Here is a 14457-nt window from a genome sequence, read left to right as displayed (position 1 = left end):
TAAAAATCATATTTCTGCTATTAATTGAGTTATTTTAGACATTTTAGTATTCTTGTCATCTATTTAAATAAAATGCTTTTTTTTTTTTTTTTTTGCTGTTGCAGGAGCAATGTTAAATATTGTTCAAGATTCAGCACTTTTAGAAGCCATTGGTTGCCAAATGGAAATGGTAAGATTACCACTTGTAATATGTCAGAAACTAACAACTTCTGATTAAATTTCATTCTCAAATATCTGTCCTCATGATTTTTAAAGGCATTTGTTTGTAAATTCAGCTTATTGATGCAGAAGGATTCTATTTTGAAATATCAGATATTTTGAGGCTTCTTACCTTTCAGTACCTCATCAACTATATATCAGGTTCCTGAGAGATACTGCATGAGAGAAATTCCAGCAAACCCAGTCTTTATTGCTTAAAGCTCTTACTTCTTTTGCTGTGCTGGTGAATTGGCTTGAATAATCTAGAAAAAGCCCCCTACTCCATAATTTCTTCTATCCGTAGTAGATATAGTGCTGGCTGTTAGCAAGCATATAGTTGACTCTCATCTCATCAGCTCTTGCAAGGCCCTCTAACTTTAAAACGTTTTCCAGAGACTGCCCGTGTCCCCTGCTTCTGTCTCCAAGATACGTGATTCCTATACCTGGAGTAGAGGCAGTGGAGTGGATAAATTAATGGAATACACTAGAATGGTGGATGTAGATGGGTGATCAAATTATTATTAAGGAAATTATGTTCATGTCCCATTAGGTGGCTAATAATAATAAACTGATCTGGATATAATGAATTGTGTTTACATAGGGAAAAATGAGATAAATCTTTAACAGATACGTTTGTTAGCTCCTAAACATATAGTAGTTAATCTTTAACCATAGTATATTTATTTTTTTGTATTTTATGGTATAACTACATTTGAGAGTTACTGTTTGTTTGTTTGTGTTTTGTTTTTTTAAGATTGTATTCCTGTTCTGAAGTTTTGCTTGGGAGGTACTAGGGTATTTCTTGAAGGATGCGGAGTATTTAGCTAGTGAAGATGAAAAAGGTCCTTGGCTGGCCCTTTGTAAACAGCACCAAAGAAAACCCCAGAATAGGCACCTGTAATCATCAGACTCTTCATAAACTTTCAGTAGATAGTGTCTATGCAAAAACATTACAGCAGTTTTAATCCCTTGTCACTTTTTATCTGTGTATCAGTTTGTGCTATTTAGTTGGCACATTTCATTTTATCAGTATGCTTTTAATGATTGACCTCTATTTATACTAGTACACTATGGCCATAGCCCTAAAATATTTGATTCCTTTTTATTTGACTAGGGTGGTGGAGAAAATAACCTGAAGAGTCATAGTCGCACTAACAGTGGTATTAGTTCAGCAAGTGGTGGAAGCACAGAGCCCACAACTCCTGATAGTGAAAGACCTGCTCAAGCTCTCCTAAGAGATTATGGTAAGCCATGTTTGTTTTTTTTGAAATCCGAAGTTTATAGAATAACTTTTAATGTCTAGGTATATAAAACAAATTAGCAAAATATTTTTATGGTCATACTTTTTTATGTATTTAAGCATAATAGATAGGCTATTAGTGTAAAGATTAAGAAAATGCGAATCTTATAAATTTAACTCTGTAACTTTTAGTAGTTAGATTCTGGGTAGTTTTAGATTTTATAAATGATTATAATGGGTGGTCAGAAAACATTTCTGAATTCTGTACCAGCTGCTGGTAACACAGAGTCAAATAGGATGTGGCAGAGTCAGCCAGTACATCAGTTATTGCAGTGTGGTAAGGATGAGTGGTGGGAAATGCATGAGATGGGAATCCAGAGGAAAATCTCTGCCTTTGTACTTGAAACCTATATACCTTACTATATACATGGTTAGATTTCTCAGTCACAGATTTTAAGTAAGAATAAGGAAATAGTTGCCAGAAGAACATCCTATTCAGTGGTGTCCTTTACCCTGGACAATTACTTTATGGCTCTCGGAGTTTGTGGGTGCCTTTATGTTTTTATACACAAATAATAGTGTGTTAAATCTGTGAGTGTTAATCCAACTAGATTGGAATGAAATTTAGATCCTTAGATGTGAGTTTAATATTTTAATCATAAGTATCCTTGAGCATGTCAGATATAAGGCATTATGTAGATAGCAAACACATTTAAATACTACATTTATTTAAATTGTTGTCTTACTCATTATGCTCATGCGTTTAAGTATATTATAGGTGAAAATTGGTTTATTTTTCATGCTTTCTAAAACACACTAAAGAAATTTTTGCATTGTATGTGCTCTAATATAAGTGTTTGAAGTGGTTATTGTTTGTTTCAGCATTTTGAACTGGTGTTAGTGAAGTCTGCTTGTAATGTTGTAAAATATTTTTTACTAAGAAATCCAGATTTGTGTTAGTGTCGCATGAATGTGTCTCTTTAATGATCATTCCTTTTTCTGTTGTCACTGCCCACTTTCTGATAGGATCGACAGGTATAATGTCCCTAAAGCTTCCTTTATCAATTTAATTTAATTTGTCCTTATTTATTATCAGCCAAGTAGTAGTTGCTTTTAAATGTAGAATTAGAGGCCAAATAAAAACACAATCACTTGGTTATTTAATTTTTTTAGAAGTATCAAAGTAGTCTTGAAGAGTTAAATATTACAATGTGTTTAACCTTTTGCACTCGGATGTCGAGTGTGACTCGACACGGTTAGCATCGGTAGCAGCTCAAGAAAAAAAGCAAGCGAGTGCAAAGGGTTAAAAAGCAAATGCATGTGATTTTTGATGGCTTAACCCCTGAAAATAATTTTAGTAGATGCTTTAGGATAATTCCCCAGCATCTGAGAAGATTCTGAGATTTGAATTTTTCCTTCTATATGAAATTTCAAGGAAATAATTGATAGCCTTTCATTGTTTTGTTTTGTGTTTTTTTTTTAAATGTAACTGTGAGTTAATGTAGAAATTTAAAATTTTATATTGTTATAAGAATGATATTGAAATTGGTAAATCCCAGTGGATGTCTATATGAAAGTACCTGAGCTGGGAACTAGAAGCTGCTCTTGTCCAGTGTGTGTGCCCTGTGCACTGTTTTTCAGTCAGGCTTGATGCTCAGGCCAGTGGGGCGGGGAGCATAGCACTGTGTGGGTGCCCGTCGTGCTCACTGTGGCTGCTGTGGTCTGTGCCTGGTGGAATGCCATGCTTCTCGTTACTAATGCTTAGTTGTTTTCCCTCCCTGTGGGATGTGGCATTGGGGTTATATCCTAGCTCTTAATACAGATTCAGCTGCAGGGCTACTGATTCGCAGCATTCATCTCGTCACCCAAAGACTCAACTCCCAGTGGCGACCAGACATGAGCATATCATTGGCAGCTCTGGAGCTCCTCTCTGGCTTGGCAAAGGTGAGAAGGACAGTCCTTTAATGTTAGCCCAGCAGCCTAGGACCATGGCTCTATTTTCTGTATTTCCTGACGCCTTGAGTGTGGGTATCACAGTGTTGGTTTATACTCAAACATAGTTTATATTCAAAGTGTGCAAGAGTGAGCCTCCAAGTGAGATTTTACAAAATGAACTTCACTTTTTTTTACTTAGTATTTTTTATACTGTTTTAAAATCTGCAGCGTGGCATTTTGTGCCATTATAGAATAGGATCATTTAATTTTAATAAATACAGATTTGGTAAAGAAAGAGTGATTATTCTAAAATATGCCATTTGGGACTGTGACTCTTCCATCTTCCATTATCAGAGATAGGTGAAAATTGGCTATACTTTTACTTTCACAGCTATTCAATTTTGTGGAACCTTAGAGATGGGTGGCCATTTGCACTTCTCTAAGTATTTTCTTTTTTATTGAAGTGAAATTTATAAAATTAACCATTTGAAATTGAAGAATTCAGTGGCTGTTTAGTACATTTGTAATGTTTAACCGCCACCTCTATCTAGTTCCAAAACATTTTCATCACCGCAAAAAGAAAATCCATACTCAATAATCATTTGCTTTCTGGTCTCCCCTCTCCACAATCTCTGATGACCACCAGTCTCTATGGATTTACCTAACATGTTTTTGAGGTTCATTTATGTTATAGAATATGCTAGAATTTCATTTCCTTTATGGCTGAATAATATTCCATTGTATTTATATGCACCAGTTTGTCTACTCATTCATTTGTTGAGGCACATTTGAGCTATTATGAATAGTGCTGCTATGAACATGCGTGCACATTCATTTGTTTGAATACCAATTTTCAGTTATGTTGGGTATATACGTGGTAGTTGAATTCCTGGGTTATCTGGTAATTCTGTATTTAACTTTTTGGGGAGCTGCCAAATGGTTTTCCACAGAGATGTATGGGGTTCCAGTTTCTCCACATCCTCACTCATCATCTAAGTGTTTTCTTTTATGTAAAACTGGCAGGATTATCTTGTGTATAATAATTCCTTGTGTTGTGAAGATCAAATGAAATGAGAGGAAATATGTAAAACACTTTGTGAACAAAAGGGTGATATACACACATAAAGTGATATTGTCTGAGATGATAAAGTTCAAACCCTTGTTTTACAGATGTGGGGACAGGTGGCAAAGGTTATGACTTACCTAAATCCTGAGAAACAAAATGGGCTAGAAAACCTAAGATGTTCTTACCACCACTTAGAGATTACCTCAAAGATTTTCAGGGATAGATGTAATGGCCATAGTGTTGTGAGGAACAGTTACTGATGTAGAAAGTAAGACTATCCATTCATGAGACTCGCAGGACCACACTGTCTTTGAGGGCAAGGTACTGTTTCCTGTGACATTAAGACACTCAGTAGTTAGGAATAATTAGCCCTAGGTGGAGGGCGGCTCTAGACCTCTGTAATAAATCATAAAGGGCAACATTAACTGATTTCAAGACTTACTGTAAAGCTGTAGTATTCAGAAGTCTGGTATTGGAATAGGGTTGGACAAATTGATCACTGGAATACTATAGGGAGTCCAGAAATAGAAGCATATATACATGAACATCTGATTTTTGATAAAGGTGCAGGAGAAAGGAGAGTTTTTTTAACAAATGGTGCTGGAACAATCAGATATCCTAATATAGTGGTTGGCAAACTGCGGCTCGCGAGTCACATGCGGCTCTTTAGCCCCTTGAGTGTGGCTCTTCCACGAAATACCACGGCCTGGGCGAGTCTGTTTTGAAGAAGTGGCGTTAGAAGAGGTTTAAGTTTAAAAAATTTGGCTCTCAAAAGAAATTTCAATCATTGTACTGTTGATATTTGGCTCTGTTGACTAATGAGTTTGCCGACCACTGTCCTAATATATAAAAACCCAGGGTCCGTAACATCCAAAACGACCGAAAGATCGACCGATTGGAAGTCAGTCCTGCAGTCGGTGCTAGGTTGCCGTGGTGACCCAGCACTGACTGCCACTGCTGTGGGTGGTGGCGACCCAGCACTGACTGCCAAGAAGGCTGTGGATCAGGCCCAGAGAGAGGCCCAGGGGGAACGAGGCAGGGTCTGATCTGCAGCCTCCGTGGCAGCTGTTGGATCAGCCGTTGCCTTTCTTTCCGGGCTTCGCCAGCAGCCGTGCCTCTGTTTCTCTCCGGGCCTCTGTGGGGGCTGCTGATCAGTCCCGCCTCTCTGATCAAGCCCAGTGATAGGCCCGGAGACACTGACTGGCATAGAAACCGACCAATCAACCAAATCTGGGTGAACTGTGAGGAGCCAATGGCTGCCTAGGAGGCAGAGCTTTTGATGCTGACTGGCATAGAAACTGACCAATCAACCTAATCTGGTTGTGAAGGCAGAACCTAATGTGGGGGCTGGGGAGGGGTTTTAAGGGCAACAGCTGTTTGGTGTAAGGTGTAAGAAAGCAGTTCTGTTTTTTAATGACCAGTTTGGTAGTGTAGTGCATATGGCTGGCTATCAGTCCAGATATAGGGATTATGTATTTTTGTCTGCCAAGAGCATCTCCTCCTGCTGAAAAAGGCTCCCCCCCCCCATTTAAGCAATCCTATCCTATATAATCTATCTATACTAATAAAAGGGTAATATGCTAATTAGACCGGTCAACCGGCCATCTTCTGGACAAAGCCATGGTGGTGGGGGCCAAGGCAGAGAGGGCAGTTGGGGGCAAGATCAGACCGGCAGGGGAGGGCAGTTGGGAGTGAGATCAAGCCAGCAGGGGAGGGCAGTTGGGGGCGAGATCAGGCCGGCAGGGGAGGGCAGTTGGGGGCGACATCAGGCCGGCAGGGGAGAGCAGTTGGGGGTGAGATTAGGCTGGCAGGGGAGGGCAGCCCTCCCCTGCCGGCCTGGTCCCCCCCAACTGCCCTCCCTTGCTGGCCTGGTCCCAACTGTCCTCCCCTGCAGGCCTGAGTCTCCCCAAACTGCCCTCCTCTGCCGGCCTGGTCACCCCCAACTGCCCTCCTCTTCTGGCCTGGTCACCCCTAACTGCCCACAACTGCCCTCCCCTGCTGACCTGGATTCCCCCAACTGCCCTCATCTGCCGGCCCAGTCACCCCTAACTGCCCTCCCTGCTTTCCTGATCGCCCACAACTGCCCTCCCCTGAAGGCCTGGTCCCCCCCAACTGCCCTTTCCTGCAGGCCTGGGTCCCCCCAACTGCCCTCCCTTGCTGGCCTGGTCTCCCCCAACTGCCCTCCTCTGCCAGCCTGGTCTCCCCCAACTGCCGTCCTTTTCTGGCCTGGTCACCCCTAACTGCCTACAGCTCCCCTCCCCTGCAGGCCATCTTGTGTTCACATGGGGGCAGCCATCTTTGACCACATGGGGGCGGCCATCTTGTGTCTTGGAGTGACGGTCAATTTGCATATTACTCTTTTATTAGATACGAAGGTAGCCATAAGAGGTCTGTGTGCCATTGCACACAGTCTCTGCATTACAAACTTCCAGGAGGGGTTGCTATGTCGAGAGGCTGCTGTGGAGTACTGTAGTTCATCATGGAGAGTGCGGCCAAGGGCTACAAGGTCCTGGTGTCAGGGAAACTCTAAAGACAGGGGGCTGGATCCATGAAGTTTGTGGATGGTCTGATGATCTACAGTGGGGACCCTGTTAGCTATATCAGTACCACCATGTGCCATGTGTGCTCAGATAGGTGTGCTGGGCATCAAAGTGAAGATCATGCTGTCCTGGGACCCAAGCAATAAGATTGGCCCTAAGTCCCTGTCTAACCACATGAACATTGTAGACCCTAAAGATGAGATACTATCCACTTTCTCTATCTCAGGACATAAGGTTAGAAAGCCAGAGCTACTGCCATGCTCTAGCCAGTTCCTACTGTACAACAGGTTCTTAGCAGCTGGATCTGGATAGTCTGGTTGTTGCTTTGTAAAGACCTTTAATAACATCTTTTAAAAAGACAAAACAGTAACAACAACAAAACTCCTCATTAATACAACAAACAACCCAATTAAAAAATGGAGAAAAGATTTGAGCACATTACCAAAGAAAATATACTTAGGGCAAATAAGCACATGAAAAGATGCTCGATATCACTAGCTGTTAGGAAAATGCAATTAAAATACTATGAGTTATCGCTCCATACCTATTAGGATGGCTAAAATTGAAAAGACTGACCATACCAAATGTAGGTGAGGATGTGAAGGAACTGGAATTCCCTATACTTTGAAGGGAATGTTAAATGGGACAGCCATTTTAGAAAACAGCTTGGCAGTTCCTTAAAAAGTTAAACATATATCTATCATATGACCCAATCACTCCACTACTGGGAGCATATATCCATACAAAGACTTGTACAGGAATGATCATAGCAACTTTATTTGTAACTAGAGGCCCGGTGCACGAGATTCGTGCACTCGGGGAGCGGGGAGGGTCCCTCAGCTCGGCCTGCGCCCCCCCGAGGGGGTGATGTCCACCTGGCAGCTTAGGCCCAATCCCCGGGGTTCGGGCGTAAGCTGGCAGTCAGACATCGCTCTTGCAATCTGGGGCTCTCGCAGTCCAGGACCCCTCGCTCCTTACCGCCTGCCTGCAGCAGAGGTGGGAGAGGCTCCCACCATCGCCGCTGCGCTCACCAGCCAGAAGCCAGGCTCGCTGCTCCTTAGTGCTGCCTCAGCAATGGAAGAGGCTCCTGTCACCGCTGATGCGCTTGCCAGGCTGTGAGCCTGGCTCAGGGCTTCTGGCTGAGTGGCGCTCCCCCTGTGGGAGCACACTGACCACCAGAGGGCAGCTCCTGCATTGAGTGTCTGCCCCCTGGTGGTCAGTGCACGTCATAGCGACCGGTCATTCTGCCGTTCGGTTGATTTGCATATTGGCCTTTTATATAGGACTAGAGGCCCATGCACAAAATTCATGCAAGAGTAGGCCTTCCTTCCCACGACTGCCAGCACCGGCTTCCCTCTGGCATCTGGGACCTGGGCTTCCCTCTGGCCATCGGCAGGCACCCAGGACGAGGGCTTCCCTCGCAGCCCTGGCTTTGTCCAGAAGGTCATCCAGAAGGACACCCAGTCTAATTAGCATATGATGCTTTTATTATTATAGATACCCAGAATCCAGAAACAACCCAAATGTCAGTCAGTGGGTGACTGGAAAAATTGTGCGTTAGCCGTACAGTGGAATTCTACTCAGAAATAAAAAGGAATGAACATTTCATACACACACCCAAAATTGTGGATAAATCTTAAAATAATTATGCTAGTTAACCTATAGTGACAGCAGATCAGCAGTAATCTAGGGAGGAGGATAAAGGGAGCTGGAGGAAGGATTACAAACTACATGAGATTTTGGGGATGATGGATATATCCACTATCTTGATTGTGGTGATAATTCACAGGTATATACTTATGCCAAAATTTATCAAAGTGTACACTTTAAATATGTCTAGTTTACTGTATATTGATTATACCTCTGGGCAGCTGCACAGAACTTTGTAGCCTCTAGAACATCATTGTGGGATTGGGTTAGGGGGCTCAAAAAATGTGTACATGTTCTATTGCTACCTATTCTTTTGATCTCTGGCAATGGTGAGTAGATGCATCCTAAGAGTTTAGGTTTTAGGGCATGAAAAAATATATTAAAATGAAGTACTATTTTAAGATTTGAAAAATGCCCTCTGTTTTTATATAGAGTATTATAATACCTCTGAAATAGTCTGATTTCCTATATAAATAATGTTTTAGAAGCAAGGTTTCCTGTGGTGTGTTAGATTCTCAGAAAGGCCAGGCCTCAGTGCAGATGCTTTAAAATTGGTATAATGGTTTCTGGCTAACTGTGTTCCCCATTTGAATATGCTCAGGTGAAGGTGATGGTTGATTCCGGAGACCGGAAGCGAGCCATCAGTTCTGTGTGCAGCTACATTGTGTACCAGTGTAGTCGGCCAGCTCCTCATCACTCCCGGGACCTGCACTCCATGATAGTGGCAGCTTTTCAGTGTCTCTGTGTCTGGCTGACAGAGCATCCTGATATGCTTGATGAAAAGGTTAGTTTGCTACATCTTAAAACAGTAAATAGAAATAAAATGTATGTTGGGAAAATATCTTTTAAAAGAGATTATATAAATGTAAGTACTATATTGCATACTTTAAACTGAATGTACTTGTTATATTTCAGTAAAACACTTAACCTTTTGAGCACAATTCAAAAACTGTCATACTTATATTTGGTTGCAAATGAACCCATAGAGAAGTTCTATTAAAAGATGAGGACTTGACTCATTTATTTGAGTTCTTCTTTCTTTTTTTGTTAATCCTCACCTGAGGATATTTTTTCATTGATTTTTGGAGAGAGTGGAAGGGAGGGGGAGAGACAGAGAGACAGAAACATCAATGTGAGAGAGACACATCGATAGGTTGCCTCCCACACATGCCCTGACCACGGTCAGGGATCAAGCCTGCAATTGAGGTACCTGCCCTTGACCAGAATTGAACCCGAGACCCTTAGTCATTGGGCCAATGCTCTATCCACTGAGCCAAACTGGCTAGGGTGGGAATGTTCTTTCTTAAAAGGGTGAGAGCTTTGAGATGGCCAGAAGGCACTTTGGTAACCCATTACCAAACCAAGAAAGGCAATTGATAGCCAGGCTGCCAACCTAAAGCAAGGCTGATCTGTAAAGGTTGCTTGTATCTAAAAATTTCATTTCACACGTTTCCCTGCTTTGGTGGGGGCACATTATTCTATGTAATACTTTTCTTATGGGGAGGCAGGCAGTTAGAGTGAATTCACAGTGAAAATAAGAGATATCAAGCATAGTGGATATTTATTTATAGCCTTATACAGTTTAAAAAATAATTCTGTTTATTAAATCTTAGTCATTTTCATTAAGGCTTCTAAAGTTATGATACCAGAAATTGCTTAAAACTGTCAATAATTGATGAACTTCCCTTTGGATAACCTAGCATGTTTTAAACCATCCAGGTTTAATAGATTACAGTTACATTTCTTTCATTTGGGCTCTCATGATTTATAGTCTGAGGTAATTTTATAAGAACTATGACTAATAAAATTGAATTGAATTTATCATTACTTACTATCTTAACTCTCTGAACACTCAAATTTATTTCTTTAAAAAAATTGGAGGGAGTTTATAATTATGAAACTAGAGGTCCGGTGCATGAAATTCATGCACGGGGGGAGGGGGGTCCCTCAGCCCAGCCTGTACCCTCTCCAATCTGGAACCCCTCGAGGGATGTCCGACTGCCCGTTTAGGCCCGATCCCAGGGATCGGGCCTAAACGGGCAGTCGGACATCCCTCTCACAATCCAGGACTGCTGGCTCCCAACTGCTCGCCTGCCTGCCTTCCTGATTGCCCCTAACCGCTTCTGCCTGCCAGCCTGATCACCCCCTAACCACTGCCTGCCAGCCTGATAGATGCCTAACTGCTCCCCTGCCAGCCTGTTTGCCCCCAACTTCCCTCCTCTGCCGGCCCAGACACCCCTAACTGCCCTCCCCTGCAGGGTTGATTGCCTCCAACTGCCCTCCCTTGCAGGCCGGGTGCTTCCCAACTGCCCTCCCCTGCTGGCCATCTTGTGGTGGCCATTTTCTGTCCACATGGGGGCAGGATCTTTGACCACATGGGGGAAGCCATATTGTGTGTGGGAGTGATGGTCAATCTGCATATTACTCTTTCATTAGATAGGATAGAGGCCTGGTGCAGGAGTGGGGGCCAGTTGGTTTGCCCTGAAGGGTGTCCCGGATCAGGGTGGGGGTTCCCTTGAGGTGTGGGGTGGCCTGGGTGAAGGGCCTGTGGTGGTTTGCAGGCCGGCCACGCCTCCTGGCGACCCAAGCAGAGGCCCTGGTATCTGGAATTTATTTACCTTCTACAATTGAAACTTTGTAGCCTGGAGCGGAGCCAAGCCTCCTACATGCTCCACGGCCGGCAGCCATTTCTGTTTGGGTTAATTCACCTTCTATAATTGAAACTTTGTAGCCTTAAACGGAGGCCTGTGCCCGGCCAGGGTGTGCGGAAAGCTTTGCTTTCTCCATTGCCACGGGCAACCCTGGCCTGGTCTCTCCAGCTCCGTGGCTGCCGCCATTCTGTTTGAATTTGTTTACCTTCTATAATTGAAACTTTGTAGCTTGAGTGGAGGCTTAGGCCTGGCAAGGGCATGTGGAAAGCTTGGCTGCCTCTGTTGCCTGGGAAACCTTGCTCTCTGTGGCTGTAGCCATCTTGGTTGGGTTTATTTGCATACTCGCCCTGATTGGCTGGTGGGCGTGGCTTGGGCATAGTGAAGGTGTGGTCAATTTGCATATTACCCTTTTATTAGGTAGGATTTATATACACCTATTAAAGAAAATGAGAGCCAAAACCGGTTTGGCTCAGTGGATAGAGCGTCGGCCTGCGGACTGAAAGGTCCCAGGTTCGATTCCGGTCAAGGACATGTACCTTGGTTGTGGGCACATCCCCAGTAGGGGGTGTGCAAGAGGCAGCTGATCAATGATTCTCTCTCATCGGTGTTTCTAACTCTCTATCCCTCTCTCTTCCTCTCTGTAAAAAATCAATAAAATATATTTAAAAAAAAAAAAGAAAATGAGAAAGAAACTAGAGCCCCACTACCAGAATACAACCACTATTAACATTTGATGTGTTTCCTTCTCTTATAAGATAGGTGTATTATAAAAACTGATTTGCTTTTCCTGCTTCTAGGACTGTCTTAAGGAAGTACTGGAGATTGTGGAACTGGGTATTTCGGGAAGTAAGTCCAAGAGCAGTGAGCAAGAGGTCAAGTACAAAGGAGATAAGGAGCCAAACCCTGCTTCTATGAGGGTAAAGGATGCTGCTGAAGCCACCCTAACATGGTATGAAAGTGACTGCATAGGGAATATGCTTAGAAATTTATTGGGGTTAGCTGTAATCCTTGTTTTTTTCTCCTCCCCAGTTTTTTAGCATTAAGTGGTGCAACCCCTTTAGGATACGTTTTCTACAGAAATAAACTAGGAAATAAAATGTCTTTTTTTTGGACCGAAAGAAACCAGGAACTTGGGCCTAAGAGTTTAGGTTCTTTTTTTTTTTTTCCTATGTTGATTGACATTAATTCAGGTCATACCATGTTAGAGTTGGGAAAAATCTTGGAGAGCCTAATTCCACGTCCTGACTTGATGGCTGCATCCAGAGACAGGATCTGTCTGGGTCACACTGTCAGGTCTCTTGCTTTCTAGCTCAGTGGTCTGTATTCTCTGCTGCACCATTTATATTATACTAGAGGCCTGGTGCACGAAATTCATGCATGGGCGGGGGTGTCCCTCAGCCCAGCCTGCACCCTCTCCAATTTGGGACCCCTCGAGGGATGTCTGACTGCCCGTTTAGGCCTGATCCCAGTAGGATTGGGCCTAAATGGGCAGTCGGACATCCCTCTCACAATCCAGGACTGCTGGCTCCCAACTACTCACCTGCCTGCCTTCCTGATTGCCCCTAACCGCTTCTGCCTGCCAGCCTGATCACCCCCTAACCACTCCCTGCCAGCCTGATTGATGCCTAACTGCTCCCCTGCCAGCCTGTTTGCCCCTAACTGCCCTCCCCTGCAAGCCTGGGTCCACCCCAACTGCCCTTCCCTGCAGGCCTGGTCACCCCCAACTTCCCTCCTCTGCAGGCTTGATCGCCCACAACTGCCCTCCCTTGCAGGCTTGGTCCCTCCCAACTGTCCTCCCCTGCTGGCCTGATCGCCCACAACTGCCCTCTCCTGCAGGCCTGATCCCTCCCAACTGCCCTCCTCTGCTGGCCATCTTGTAAAATCAGATTGACCACCCTCAAAGAGCTTCTTATCCACTAGGGAAGGAAAGATATAAACACAAGTAGCTGTACTATTACATGAACAATAAGTGCTCAAAGAGAAGGAAGTACAAATAAAATGCTGGGGAGTTGGAAGGAGGAAATGAATACTTCCAGATAAGGGCAAATCGAAATAAGATTCCTGGGGAGAATGACATTGGACCTAACTTTTAGAGGATGAGTAATGTTTGAGCTATAAGCCAGACTCCAGGTTGGGTACGTCAGCAAGAGAAGATACCTGTTCAATATTTTAGTAGTGAAGGAATGGAGATAGGTTGGTAAAAAGTAGCAGAAAGAGTTGAGAGAGTTTGTGTTTGGCTGATAAGTGGTGAAAGTAGAAGGATGTAAAGAAGGCAGTTTAGGCACATTTATGAACTGTGAGGAAGAGGTAAGTGGAGAAAATTAGGTTGGATCAGTACAGATGGAAAGATGGTGCTTACCATAGGATAAATGTAGATGAAGACCCAGACAAATATAAAAGCAGGAAGGAGCAATGTCAAGTCAGTCTGGGTTGGCTTATCTTGGGCTTAGTAATGTGGTAGATAAGAGTGCTTGAAGATAGGCACATAAATCAGCCCTTACCAAGATCTCAGAATCTTTTGAGTTCAGTGGTGTGTTGGTAACTTAGGATACATACAATAAAGTTGGATTTATTTCTGTTTCTCGTGGGCCTTAGATCATTCAGTAGTTTTAGAAGTGTGCTGGCTTTAGTCCTGTTACTATGCTAATGCTGGCTCTCAGTGACTTTGTGAAGGTTTGGCTAATAGCTAGAAAATCCGAAAAATATGAATGAGTACTAGAAATAATAAACATTCCAAGAGAAGACCACAGTTGAGATTGCCTGGATGGGTTTTTCCCCTTGATGTACCAATAGAAATAGATTTAAAAGCATTATAAAAGAAGAGAACCCTGGGATGCCACTCCCAAATCTAGTCTTGTCTCTATTGGCAACTTTTCCAACAGTATCTCTAGTTTCCAATCTTGAAGGGTGCCTTGAATAGTACTATCATCATGAAATATGTCCAAAACCAAGTTTCTCTGTTCCTTTACAATTATAGCTTTATGTCCATATCACTGCTGTTTTCCAGTTATGCACACAGAACTTTGGCTTTTTTTCTTATTTATGTGTCATTCCCGCTAGTGACTGAGTCCAATAAACTTTACTGTCAGAAGTGTTTCCTCCATTTCCTCTCACCTCAGATAGGATCTTGGTTGAGACCCTTTCTTCTTGCCTGATTTTCCTGTTTTCAATCTCTTA

General features: G+C 43.2%; 1 protein-coding gene across 2 annotated transcripts in view; it reads left to right on the top strand.

Annotated features, from left to right (window-relative positions):
• The window catches only part of RALGAPB (Ral GTPase activating protein non-catalytic subunit beta), a 91158-nt gene that overhangs the window by 41579 nt on the left and 35122 nt on the right, over positions 1 to 14457 (top strand). The window contains exons 14-18 of one of the 2 annotated variants that reach the window (XM_079783697.1): positions 105 to 169; positions 1313 to 1442; positions 3261 to 3382; positions 9231 to 9413; positions 12078 to 12229. In XM_079783697.1, the coding sequence (XP_079639823.1) occupies positions 105 to 169; positions 1313 to 1442; positions 3261 to 3382; positions 9231 to 9413; positions 12078 to 12229 (652 nt within the window). Of the gene's footprint in view, positions 1 to 104; positions 170 to 1312; positions 1443 to 3248; positions 3383 to 9230; positions 9414 to 12077; positions 12230 to 14457 lie in introns of both variants that reach the window. The other variant, XM_079783696.1, reaches the window with a different exon arrangement.

Source organism: Cnephaeus nilssonii, assembly GCF_951640355.1.
Source record: "Cnephaeus nilssonii genome assembly, chromosome: 11".
NCBI lineage: Eukaryota > Metazoa > Chordata > Mammalia > Chiroptera > Vespertilionidae > Cnephaeus > Cnephaeus nilssonii.
The sequence above is the reverse complement of the archived record's forward strand: the minus strand, read 5'-3'. Positions and strand labels throughout refer to the sequence as shown.